General features: G+C 39.4%; 1 protein-coding gene across 2 annotated transcripts in view; it reads left to right on the forward strand.

The window, feature by feature from the left end:
• Nucleotides 1–12,697, forward strand: part of Nelf-A (Negative elongation factor A) — a 115,907-nt gene that overhangs the window by 30,938 nt on the left and 72,272 nt on the right. For both annotated transcript variants that reach the window (XM_071666725.1, XM_071666726.1), the window contains exon 4: nt 6,447–6,612. In XM_071666725.1, the coding sequence (XP_071522826.1) occupies nt 6,447–6,612 (166 nt within the window). The remainder of the gene's footprint in view (nt 1–6,446; nt 6,613–12,697) is intronic.

Raw genomic sequence — 12,697 nt, forward strand, 5'->3', positions numbered from 1 at the left:
ATCTGACAAGGAAATTAACTTACATCTGTGAATGAGCCAAGCTTGACTGTATTTGGAGGAAAGACTGCATTGCATTCATATTCTCAGAGATTTTGGTTTGGCCTATTGCAGCAGCAGGCTTAATAACTGAGGTTTATCCTGACTGACATCAACCAGTTTGTAGGAGAGGAAAATTAAGCTGTGATACCTCATACCTAAAGCAGATGGACATGCAAAGAAGCCCCCACTTAATGATGAGTGATGGATATTCTTAATTTTTGCCAGGTTTTAGACTTGGGCATAAGGCTTATTTGAGCCATCCTATTTGTGATATGTGAAAGAATGAAGAAAAGTTTTGCAAGTTCAAGTAGCACACAATGGCAAAGACACATACTCTGTAGGTGGCTAGTTTTTATGTGGGATTCTGTAAATTGGCCTGTGCTACAAGGATATTCTAGAGAGTAAATGTCACTTTATTGAATTTTTTAATTTACCTGACTTTTAATAGTTGTCTACATGTCTCAAGACAAAGGAGACTATGCCAATGGTTAGTGCACCAATGTCTTAATGATACTTTAGTCCTAACCAACATGAACTCTGATTGCCAGCCAAGCACATGCTTGCCACTACAGATGATTATGAACAGTGAGGTATGTGGCAATTTTTTTTTTATATTTGTTTCCATTAGCCACAAGAAATGTACATTGGAAATCTATAATGGCTGCTTGATGATGCTTGTTTTGTTCCATTTTAGACCAAGAAATTGGCCTGACTTAAGATCTCAGCTCCATTTTGTTATCAGTCCCATACCTGAGCTACCAAGGTTAAGATTTATGTTGCCTCATACGGGCTTTAATAATTTTTTGTATTAAATTTTTGTTGAACAGTGTTACATTATTTGTGGTAGCCTAATTGATATTAGATTTGATATATGACATTGTTCTCCTTTTTTTTTTTTTTTTTTTTTTCTTTTTTTGTCGCTGTCTCCCGCGTTTGCGAGGTAGTGCAAGGAAACAGACGAAAGAAATGGCCCAACCCACCCCCATACACATGTATATACATACGTCCACACACGCAAATACACATACCTACACAGCTTTCCATGGTTTACCCCAGACGCTTCACATGCCTTGATTCAATCCAGTGACAGCACGTCAACCCCGGTATACCACATCGCTCCAATTCACTCTATTCCTTGCCCTCCTTTCACCCTCCTGCATGTGCAGGCCCCGATCACACAAAATCTTTTTCACTCCATCTTTCCACCTCCAATTTGGTCTCCCTCTTCTCCTCGTTCCCTCCACCTCCGACACATATATTCTCTTGGTCAATCTTTCCTCACTCATTCTCTCCATGTGCCCGAACCATTTCAAAACACCCTCTTCTGCTCTCTCAACCACGCTCTTTTTATTTCCACACATCTCTCTTACCCTTACGTTACTTACTCGATCAAACCACCTCACACCACACATTGTCCTCAAACATCTCATTTCCAGCACATCTATCCTCCTGCGCACAACTCTATCCATAGCCCACGCCTCGCAACCATACAACATTGTTGGAACCACTATTCCTTCAAACATACCCATTTTTGCTTTCCGAGATAATGTTCTCGACTTCCACACATTCTTCAAGGCTCCCAGAATTTTCGCCCCCTCCCCCACCCTATGATCCACTTCCGCTTCCATGGTTCCATCCGCTGCCAGATCCACTCCCAGATATCTAAAACACTTCACTTCCTCCAGTTTTTCTCCATTCAAACTCACCTCCCAATTGAATTGACCCTCAACCCTACTGTACCTAATAACCTTGCTCTTATTCACATTTACTCTTAACTTTCTTCTTTCACACACTTTACCAAACTCAGACACCAGCTTCTGCAGTTTCTCACATGAATCAGCCACCAGCGCTGTATCATCAGCGAACAACAACTGACTCACTTCCCAAGCTCTCTCATCCCCAACAGACTTCATACTTGCCCCTCTTTCCAAAACTCTTGCATTCACCTCCCTAACCACCCCATCCATAAACAAATTAAACAACCATGGAGACATCACACACCCCTGCCGCAAACCTACATTCACTGAGAACCAATCACTTTCCTCTCTTCCTACACGTACACATGCCTTACATCCTCGATAAAAACTTTTCACTGCTCCTAACAACTTGCCTCCCACACCATATATTCTTAATACCTTCCACAGAGCATCTCTATCAACTCTATCATACGCCCTCTCCAGATCCACAAATGCTACATACAAATCCATTTGCTTTTCCAAGTATTTCCTTTATATCACAGCTTTTAGGAGTTCTAATAGGTCTTGATGGTATTTGATCACGGCCTCAGAATTCTATGATGCTACTGGGCTTGAATGAAGAAGAGGATGAGGGATTCAGGATATAGTTGTGCATTTTCCAGTCATTTAATGCATTTAAGAAGCTGTCCTTAATTCTCTTAGGACAACAAAATTAATTTGTATCAGTTTTTCTTTGTATCTTTGTATTCTTTGTATTTGTATCTGTTATTCTTAATATGATCCTCTCATAAGTTTTACATAGCTTCATGGCTGTCTAATAGAGAACATGGACTCTTCTTTTTCACAATATGATGTTACTCATAGAACCCATCTTTCATCTTCCTTTGATCACCCTGCATGAGAAAGACTTTTAACATCTTTTGTGGATACTCAGAATCATATTTGTTAAAAAGGCTTGAATTAAAGTTAGGGAACACCCTTTACCATAGATCATAGTATTTCTTAGGGTAAGATCATTTATGTAATGGAACCAGTGATGCCAGTCTGAAATTAGTCTCTGATAAAGATGATTCTTCTACATTACCAGAGTCTGTTGTCTTTTTTGCACATGTCTTCATCACTTATTCTTAAGTGTATGCTTATGTCAATTCCTCTTCAACCTAAAGTGATTCGTATGTAAGTTGGCTTTACTTTGATTGTGCTGCCTCCATTATCTCTCAAAGCAGCTTAGTAGTGTCATAGTGTATTCCTTTTATAATATTCACAAATAGTCCTGAATGACTTAGAAATTTCCTTGAATGGCAAGAATTATTCCTCAGAAAACTTAAAGATTTAACACAGATATTAACAAGTTTCCATTTAGTTGATATGATTTCTGCCTAAACATGCCTGTGATTTGCTGGAACTCAATCCGCATACACAGATTTCTTCTCTGCCACTCTCATGATACTTCACAACACATAATTCACATGATTCTTTATTCTGAATCACAAATTGCTTATCCCTACTGATAGGGAGCAAGAAAACTACCCTGTTATCTCCTGAAACCCCTCTCTACATCATGCATTGCCTTTCCAAAGACTGGAACTTTTCAGAAAAAGGGACCAAACAAGGACGTTTCCTCAAAGGATGAAGAGAAGGGAGTCTTAGGTGCTATGTTTGATGACAAAAACCTGGATGCTCTGGTTTTTTGTGAAACAAAGTTGAAAGGGAAGGGTGAAGATTGGTTTATGAATGTAGTGAGGCTAAAGTCTAGGCTTAGTGAGAGGATAAGAGTGAAAGAAAGGATGGCACTTCAGATAATGAAACTGTGGAACTGTTAAAGAGGGTAAGGAATTGAGTTCAAGATTGTTGTAGGTTAGAATGAAAGAAGGAACAAGAAGTGAGTTTTACTTTGTGCTCATACATCTATGACTCAGAGAATCGAAGGTGAAAGGAGTGTATTTTTGGAGGAGCTGATTGAGTGCTTCGGTGTTAATGGATTGGAATATAGAGGTGGTTGTCATGGTTTTGGAGGATATAAATGAAAATTGAAGAAAAAATTGCGGGCAAGTTGTGTGCATTATTGCCTCATGACTTAACTCAAATTTCTCGTAAGTGCCATCAGATTTTCTGCTTTCCCCCTCCTCCCTCAGGTGAAAAGATAATAGTGTGAGAAGAATGAAGTTAATCAGAGGTCCTCATGTTTTTGTAGACCTGGCCCATAAAGATAGAAAGGTTACTTGAAGAGGGAAAGGCAAAAGAAGAAAATTCCACAGCAGCACTATTCAACTAGAGAAGGTGGTGTTATAAGAGTTTCTACACAGATTGTTGGAAGCAACCACCTAACACATGCCATGGTTCATGCTGTGGTGGTAGGGACACTTGCAAACAACTCAGAAGAGCAGTTGTTAGAATAGTATTTCTAGATAAGGGAGAGGCCAGCAGTATCAGAGCAGACAGACAGATAGTTGGAGAGAGGTAATTCCACTCTTGCAAATTGAGTTGGAGGAAGGACCTCCAAAGTTGTGTGAGCTGTACCTCTTATTGGACAGATAAAATCACTTTAAATATAAAAAGCTACTCATCTAGAAAATAATTTTGGCATTAATATGAGAGCCCTAGATTTTGGGTAGCAAACTTTATGATGTTGAATATGTGGGTTTGTATGGCAGAGTGGAGTATATGGTTATGCCCAGCATGTTGTTGCAGGGCTGAATTGTGGTGTTTGAAATTAGACAGAGTGGAATGAGTGACATATAGAAAGAAAAACTGGAAGAATTTGCATTATAGCACTACTGAATTTATCCAATTTCTGATTTCAATCATGAGATGGTGCACATATTCAAATTAAAAGAGAAGATATTGCAAAAAAGCGTAAGTATTAAAGTGAGGAGGGGTGGAAAAAAAGAGTTGAAGTGTGTAAAGTGGAATCATCAGCTTAAGGGTGACTATGGTTTGCAAATCAAGAGAGAGCCCCTGAGAAAAGTAATTATATTGAAGTCATTGTGCAACTCTATGTTGTTATTTGATCCTTTTATCTTATTTACTCTTGTGTAATCAGCGAAAATCAGAATAAACTTTCTTTTTCCTCCATCAGAGTATGAAATCATTGTTACAAATAGTGATGAAGCTAACACTGTTCCTAGCGATACTCGTAATAGCACATCCTCCTCCTCCTCCTTAGGCATTTCCCTGTCACTCCCTTACACTTTAGTCATATTTTATCTCAGGCTAATTGGTGTATACGGCTTTGGTAGTAGCTTAGATTCTTTTTTTTGTACTTGTGTTATGTGCCTTTTTTTTCTTGTTGTGTCTCTGCTGTAATGGATTGTTTAATGCTTCATCCCAGTAACATCATCAAAGATTTGGCTATTGTTATCTTTTTCTTTGGAAAAAAGATAGGTGGGATTTCATCAGGCTTCTGCACTATTTATTTAAGATTGTTATTTATGTGTTATTTGTTTGTTACAGTGTCACTTTTTTCTATTTCAATGTCCTTAATGGTATGTTCTTTTGATTTTTAGATGTTTCATCAATACTTTTTTTTGTGTGTATGTGCATTTGCTAATATTGGTGGATTAGCATCTGGCTCATTTTCTTAGCTTTGCATTCATATTTTTCCCCACTTAAAAATGGGCTAATCTGTGAACTTTTTTTTTTTTTTTCATATATGAGAGTAGAACTTTCGGACTTTACTTCTCACTTCTTTGTATTCTCCTGCGTGGCATCATTTTATTAGTGTCATCATTGTCTTGTCTTACAGCTCTTCTACCTTTTCTCTGCTTTGTGCGTATGTTTCTTTTTCTCTAATATATATGTATTTGTTCTCTGTGCCATATATTGCAGTATCTTTTGCTGTACTAGTATTTTTCTATCTAGTGTAACTCCTTTAATCTTATAGCTTCTTCTTTGTGAAGCAGTGTTTTTTGTTATCTTTTTTTACAAAATTGGTGTTGAAGACCTCACAAATTTATATGCTCTCAGAACCTGTACATCATTACAGTTTCATCAAAATCAAGATTTAAGTTGCTCAGGGTGCTCTTTCCCTACACAGCTATTTTCCCTTTGTCTTCATCCATTTGATCTAGTTTGTATTTATTTCTATGATTTTTAGGGTCTAAAAAGCTCATTTACTTTGGTTTCTGTTATGATTGTGATATATCCATATAAAGGTCAGTGACATATTTTCCTCTAGGTTTGTGGATGACTCAAACAAGTTGAATATTTTACATATATTCATAATCTTTCCTGTTATTCCCTTGTATCTTCTGATGCACTTTTACTCTTTTTCTTTTATACCTGCATCCATAATCATTTACCCTTTTTCCCATTCAACCAAACTGCCTACATGTGGTTACATTGTAAGTGGAAAGTCATTTTCAGTGAGGTATCATTGTCACTGGATGAAATGTAGTACAATCACGTTAAGGAATTTCTCACTCCAAAGGAGTCCATCATTTCTCAGTTTTTGATTGTGATGCAGCTTTGATGCTCGAGGAGCCTTGTAAAAGGGGGCCTAAGATTACATTTCTGATTAAAGAAAATGAAAGTTGAAGTCATCGGACAATTACTGTCATTTTAGTAACTTTTCTCAGTATTTCATTACACTCACCATTTTCATTTCCAGGCTTTGAGTGGTGTTTATGGCATTACTGGCTTAGTGGCTTATTTGATAGTTAACAGAATTGTAGTCGAGTCATTTGTATAAGATGAAGTTTCACTTTTCAGGCACCTCTCACCAAACACTTTGCGCTTAAGCGGAAACCAAAGGCTGCAGCTCTGCGGGCAGAGCTGCTTAACCGTTCATCTGATGCCCAGGCAAACGTTAAGAAGAATCAGTTACCTACAGTCCCTGTACGATCAAGAGGCATGCCACGAAAGATGAATGATACAAGTCAGTCTTTTGTTTTATTTTCATGTATACTGTTAATTGTTCATGATGTTTTTGTATGTATTGTCCCGAATGAGACTCCCTTTATCACTGAAGTACCAACAATTATTACAGTATTCTTTACATTGTATGGAGGTTGAAGGAACAGGAAACATGAAGGATGAACTGTTCTGTTACAAATGGAATGGTAGTTGTAATTCAACCAGAAAATTCATAACAAAGATATTGGAGTATCAGAATTATTGCCATAGTTTTATTTTTCTTAACATTAGCAGGGTAGCACCAGAAACAAAGAGAGCCTGCATCTGCTTACATCCATTCTTTAGCTGTTATATGTAATGGCTTAGGAGGTTAAAAGTGGTTATTCGTCTTCCTGGACAACTTTAGCAATGGGGTATGCCATTCCAGCTGTCTGCTTTGACTGACAGTTAAATTTGTGAATATTGAAAATATTTGACTTGCTAGGCCTGCAGCTAGTCATAAGTTAGAAACCCCCCTTCCTTGTATTTTAACTTTCTAAAAGGGGAAAACAGAAGAAGGATCCATGCTGGGAGTGCTCATCCTCCTTGAAGGCTCAGATTGGGGTGTCTAAATGTGTGGGGATATAACCAAGATGAAAAAAAAGGAAAGGAGAGGAAAGGAACCTGGATGTTTTTGGCTCTGAGTGAAACGAAGCTCAAGGGTGAAGGGAAAGAGTGGTTTGGGAATCTCTTGGGAGTAAAGTCAGGGGTTGGTGAAAGGACAAGAGCGAAGGAAGGAGTAGCACTACTCATTGAAGCAAGAGTTGTGAGAGTATGTGATAGAGCGAAGAAAGTAAACTCTAGATTGATATGGGTAAAACTGAAAATGGATGGAGAGATATGGATGATTATTGGTGCCTATGCACCTGGTCATGAGAAGAAAGATCATGAGAGGCAAGTGTTTTGGGAGCACCTTAATGAGTGTTTTAACAGCTTTGATGCACAAGACCAGGTTATAGTTGATGGGTGATTTGAATGCAAAGGTGAGTAATGTGGCAGTTGAGGGTATGATTGGTGTACATTGGGTGTTCAGTGTTGTAAATGGAAATGGTGAAGAGCTTGTAGATTTGTGTGTTGAAAAAGGACTGGTGATTAGGAATACCTGGTTTAAAAAGAGAGATATACATAAGTATACGTATGTAAGAGATATACATAAGCATATGTATGTAAGTTATCCCTGGGGATAGGGGAGAAAGAATACTTCCCACGCATTCCTCACGTGTCGTAGAAGGCGACTAAAGGGGTTGGGAGCAGGGGGCTAGAAACCCTCCCCTTCTTGTATTTTAACTTTCTAAACGGGGAAACAGAAGGAGGAGTCGCGCAGGGAGTGCTCATTCTCCTCAAAGGCTCAGATTGGGGTGTCTAAATGTGTGTGGATGTAAGATGAGAAAAAAGGAGAGATAGGTAGTATGTTTGAGGAAAGGAACCTGGATGTTTTGGCTCTGAGTGAAATGAAGCTCAAGGGTAAAGGGGAAGAGTGCTTTGGAAATATCTTGGGAGTAAAGTCAGGGGTTAGTGAGAGGACAAGAGCAAGGGAAGGAATAGCACCACTCCTGAAACAGGAGTGGTGGGAGTATGTGATAGAATGTAAGAAAGTAAACTCTAGATTGATATGGGTAAAACTGAAAGTGGATGGAGAGAGATGGGTGATTATTGGTGCATATGCACCTGAGCATGAGAAGAAAGACCATGAGAGGCAAGTGAATTGGGAGCAGCTGAGTGAGTGTGTTAGTAGTTTTGATGCACGAAACCGGGTTATAGTGATGGGTGATTTTAATGCAAAGGTGAGTAATGTGGCAGTTGAGGGAATAATTGGTTTACATGGGATGTTCAGTGTTGGAAATGGAAATGGTAAAGAGCTTGTAGATTTATGTGCTGAAAAAGGACTGGTGATTGGGAATGCCTGGTTTTAAAAAGAGAGATATACATAAGTATACTTATGTGAGTAGGAGAGATGGCCAGAGACTGTTATTGGATTATGTGTTAATTGATAGGCATGTGAAAGAGAGACTTTTGGATGTTAATGTGCTGAGTGGTGCAACTGGAGGGATTTCTGAACATTATCTTGTGAAGGCAAAGGTGAAGATTTGTAGAGGTTTTCAGAATAGAAGAGAGAATATTGGGGTGAAGAGAGTGGTGAGAGTGAGTGAGCTTGGAAAGGAGACTTGTGTGAGGAAGTACCAGGAGAGACTGAGTACATAATGGGAAAAGGTGAGAGCAAAGGATGGATGTAAGGGAGTGGGGGGGAATGGGATGTATTTAGGGAATTGGCGATGGCTTGTGCAAAAGATGCTTGTGGCATGAGAAGCATGGGAGGTGGGCAGATTAGAAAGGGTAGTGAGTGGTGGGATGAAGAAGTAAGATTATCAGTGAAAGAGAAGAGAGCCATTTGGACAATTTTTTCAGGGAAATAGTGCAAATGATTGGGAGATGTATAAAAGAAAGAGGCAAGAGGTGAAAAAGAGGTCAAATGAGTGTTGGGGTGAGAGAGTATCATGAAATTTTAGGGAGAGTAAAAAGATGATTTGGAAGGAGGTAAATAAAGTGCATAAGACAAGAGGACAAATGGGAACATCGGTGAAGGGGACTATTGGGGAGGTAATAACAAGTAGTAATGTGAGAAGGAGATGGAGTGAGTATTTTGAAGGTTTGTTGAATGTGTTTGATGATTGAGTGGCAGATATAGGGTGTTTTGGTCAAGGTGGTGTGCAAAGTGAGAGGGTCAGGGAGAATGGTTTGGTAAACAGAGAAGAGATAGTGAAAGCTTTGTGGAAGATGAAATCTGGCAAGGAGGCGGGTTTGGATGGTATTGCAGTTGAATTTATTAAAAAAGGGGCTGACTGTTGTTGTTGACTGGTTGGTGAGGATATTCAATGTATGTATGGGCTCATGATGAAGTGCCTGAGGATTGGCCGAATGCATGCATAGGGCCATTGTACAAAGGCAAAGGGGACAAAGGTGTGTTCGAATTACAGAGATTTTAGTTTGTTGAGTATTCCTGGGAAATGATATGGGAGGGTATTGATAGAGAGGGTGAAAGCGTGTACAGTGCATCAGATTGGGGAAGAGCAGTGTGGTTTCAGAAGTGGTAGAGGATGTGTGGATCAGGTGTTTGCTTTGAAGAATGTGAGAGATACTTAGAAAAACAAATGGATTTGTATGTAGCATTTATGGATCTTGAGAAGGCATATGATAGAGTTAATAAAGATGCTTTAGGGAAGGTATTAAGAGTATATGGTATGGGAGGCACATTGCTAGAAGCAGTGGAAAGTTTTTATCGAGGATGTAAGGCATGTGCACAAGTAGGAAGAGAGGAAAGTGATTGTTTCCCAGTGAATGTTGGTTTGCGGAAGGGGTGCGTGATGTCCTAATGGTTGTTGAACTTGTTTATGGATGGGGTTGTTAGGGAGGTGAATGCAAGAGTTTTGGAGAGAGGGGCAAGTGTGCAGTCTGTTGTGGATGAGAGGGCTTTGGAAGTGAGTCAGTTGTTGTTCGCTGATGATACAGCGCTGGTGGCTGATTTGAGTGAGAAACTGCAGAAGCTGGTGACTAAGTTTGGTGTGTGTAAAAGAAAGCTGAGAGTAAATGTGAATAAGAGCAAGGTTATTAGGTACAGTAGGGATGGGACAAGTCAGTTGGGAGCTAAGTTTGAATGGAGAAAAACTGGAGGAAGTGAAGTGTTTTAGATATCTGGGAGTTGACTTAACAGTGGATGGAACCATGGAAGTGGAAGTGAGTCACAGGGTGGGGAAGGGGGTGAAGGTTCTGGGAGCATTTAAGAATGTGTGGAAGGCATGAACATTATTCCAGAAAGCAAAAATGGGTATGTTTGAAGGAATAGTGATTCCAACAAAGTTATATAGTTGCAAGGCGTGGGCTACAGATAGGGTTTTGCGGAGGAGGGTGGATGTGTTGGAAATAAGATGTTTGAGGACAATATGTGGTGTGAGATGGTTTTGATCGAGTAAGTAATGAAAGGGTGAGAGAGATGTGTGGTAATAAAAGAGTGTGGTTAAGAGAGCAGAAGCGGGTGTATTGAAATGGTTTGGTCGCATGGAAAGAATGTGAGGAAAGATTGAAATGTATAGGTATGGGCCCTTTTTTCGTCTGTTTCCTTGCCCTTCCTCGCTAATGAGGGAGACAGCGACAAAGTACAGTAAAAAAAAATATGTACATTGAAATGTATAAGTATGTATATGTGCGTGTGTGGGCGTTTATGTATATGCACGTGTAGTGGGTGGGTTGGGCCATTCTTTTGTCTGTTTCCTTGCGCTGCTTCGCTAATGTGGGAGACAACGATTAAGTATAACAATGAAAATAAAGAAATTAAAGCAAGGCTCGGAAATTTTTCTCAGCACAAGCTGTCATATTTCATGATATTGCTCATAGCTTGAACAGTTGATGAACCTCCTGACTATTCTTTCACATCACATATGCATAATGCAGCAGGAGAAAATAAAAGAATATTTACAAAGATTGCCTTCTTTCCTGGGTTGGTTTGTCCCACACACTTTGATAGAATCTAAGACCCGAAGGATTTATAAACTTGTAACGTTATACCTTCTGGTTTGGATAATACCTGTGACCCCTTGCTAACTACCCATTCAATAGTAGTGTCTTGTGGCTTGGTTGATGTCTCCCCTCTTGCTAGGTAGCAGCCCCCACTCAGTGATAGTGTCATTGTCCCACTGATGGACTTGTTAGTAAAACTGGTAGCCTCAAAAATTTGTGATCCTGCATGATACAGATGTTTAGCTTTATCCTTCATTTATTTTCTCAGCTTCTCTACCCTACCATGGATGAGTCTCCTTTCATTATTTAAATACGATATGATAAAGTATATTGCACAGTACTTTGTTCTTATTTACACCAGAAGCCCCATACACTCCCAGTTAAACCCACATGACCACATCACCCTATCTTGCATGTAGGTCCTCTTGCTGTTTATTTCTTTATCCTTGAACTTGAATGTAGTTCTTATATTTTCCATAAACAAGTATGCTTGCGTTGATCATCCCCAAGGGTAGGATAAGCAGCTTGGTTGGCTTTTAACTAACCACAGCACCCAGGGTTTGAACCTAGGAAGGCTTATATATGAATCATGGTCTGTGACTATACATGAAAATGAAATTGTTTATGTGTAATTACCTATTTGTATTGAATAGAGAGGGAGTAATTTGCTTATTTGTAATTACTTATTTGTACTGAATAGGGAGGATGTATTACACTAGTGGAGCCGCCCCTCTTGAAGATTCTCTTGCATCAAACAGCTTTTTTAATTTCTGTATGCTCTCTGTATTTGCTGTGCTGCATTTTCATGCAGTTTGTTCTGTTCTTCCACCTCTTTTTATACAATACTTCTTTTCTGTAACAAGTTTCTTGCTTAGTTTCATGTAATGTCCTTTCTTCCATTCCTACATGTCTTGAAGAACTCTATAATTTATACATCATTTTTGAGAACTTAAAGGTTGTGGTCAGGCACCGTTCACTCAAGATAGACATATTTAAGACCTTCAGCCTTTCCTTGTAACTCAGAATACTTACTTTCATTACCGGGAAAACAGAAGAAGGAGTCACACGGGAAGTGCTCATCCCCCAAGGAGGCTCAGATTGGGGTGTCTAAATGTGTTTGGATGTAACCAAGATGAGAAAAAAGGAGAGATAGGTAGTATGTTTGAGAAAAGGTACCTGGATGTTTTGGCTCTGGGTGAAACGAAGCTCAAGGGTAAAGGGGAAGAGTGGTTTGGCAATGTCTTTGGGTGTAAAGTCAGGGGTTAGTGAGAGGACAAGAGCAAGGGAAGGAGTAGCACTACTCCTGAAACAGGAGTGGTGGGAGTATGTGATAGAGTGTAAGAAAGTAAACTCTAGATTGTTATGGGTAAAACTGAAAGTGGATGGAGAGAGATGGATGATTATTGGTGCATATGCACCTGGGCATGAGAAGAAAGATCATGAGAGGCAAGTGTTTTGGGAGCAGCTGAGTCAGTGTGTTAGTAGTTTTGATGCGTGAGACCAGGTTATTGTGATGGGTGATTTGAATGCAAAGTTGAGTAATGTGGCAGTTGAGG

Source organism: Panulirus ornatus, chromosome 11 (genome assembly GCF_036320965.1).
Source record: "Panulirus ornatus isolate Po-2019 chromosome 11, ASM3632096v1, whole genome shotgun sequence".
NCBI classification, from domain to species: Eukaryota; Metazoa; Arthropoda; class Malacostraca; order Decapoda; family Palinuridae; genus Panulirus; species Panulirus ornatus.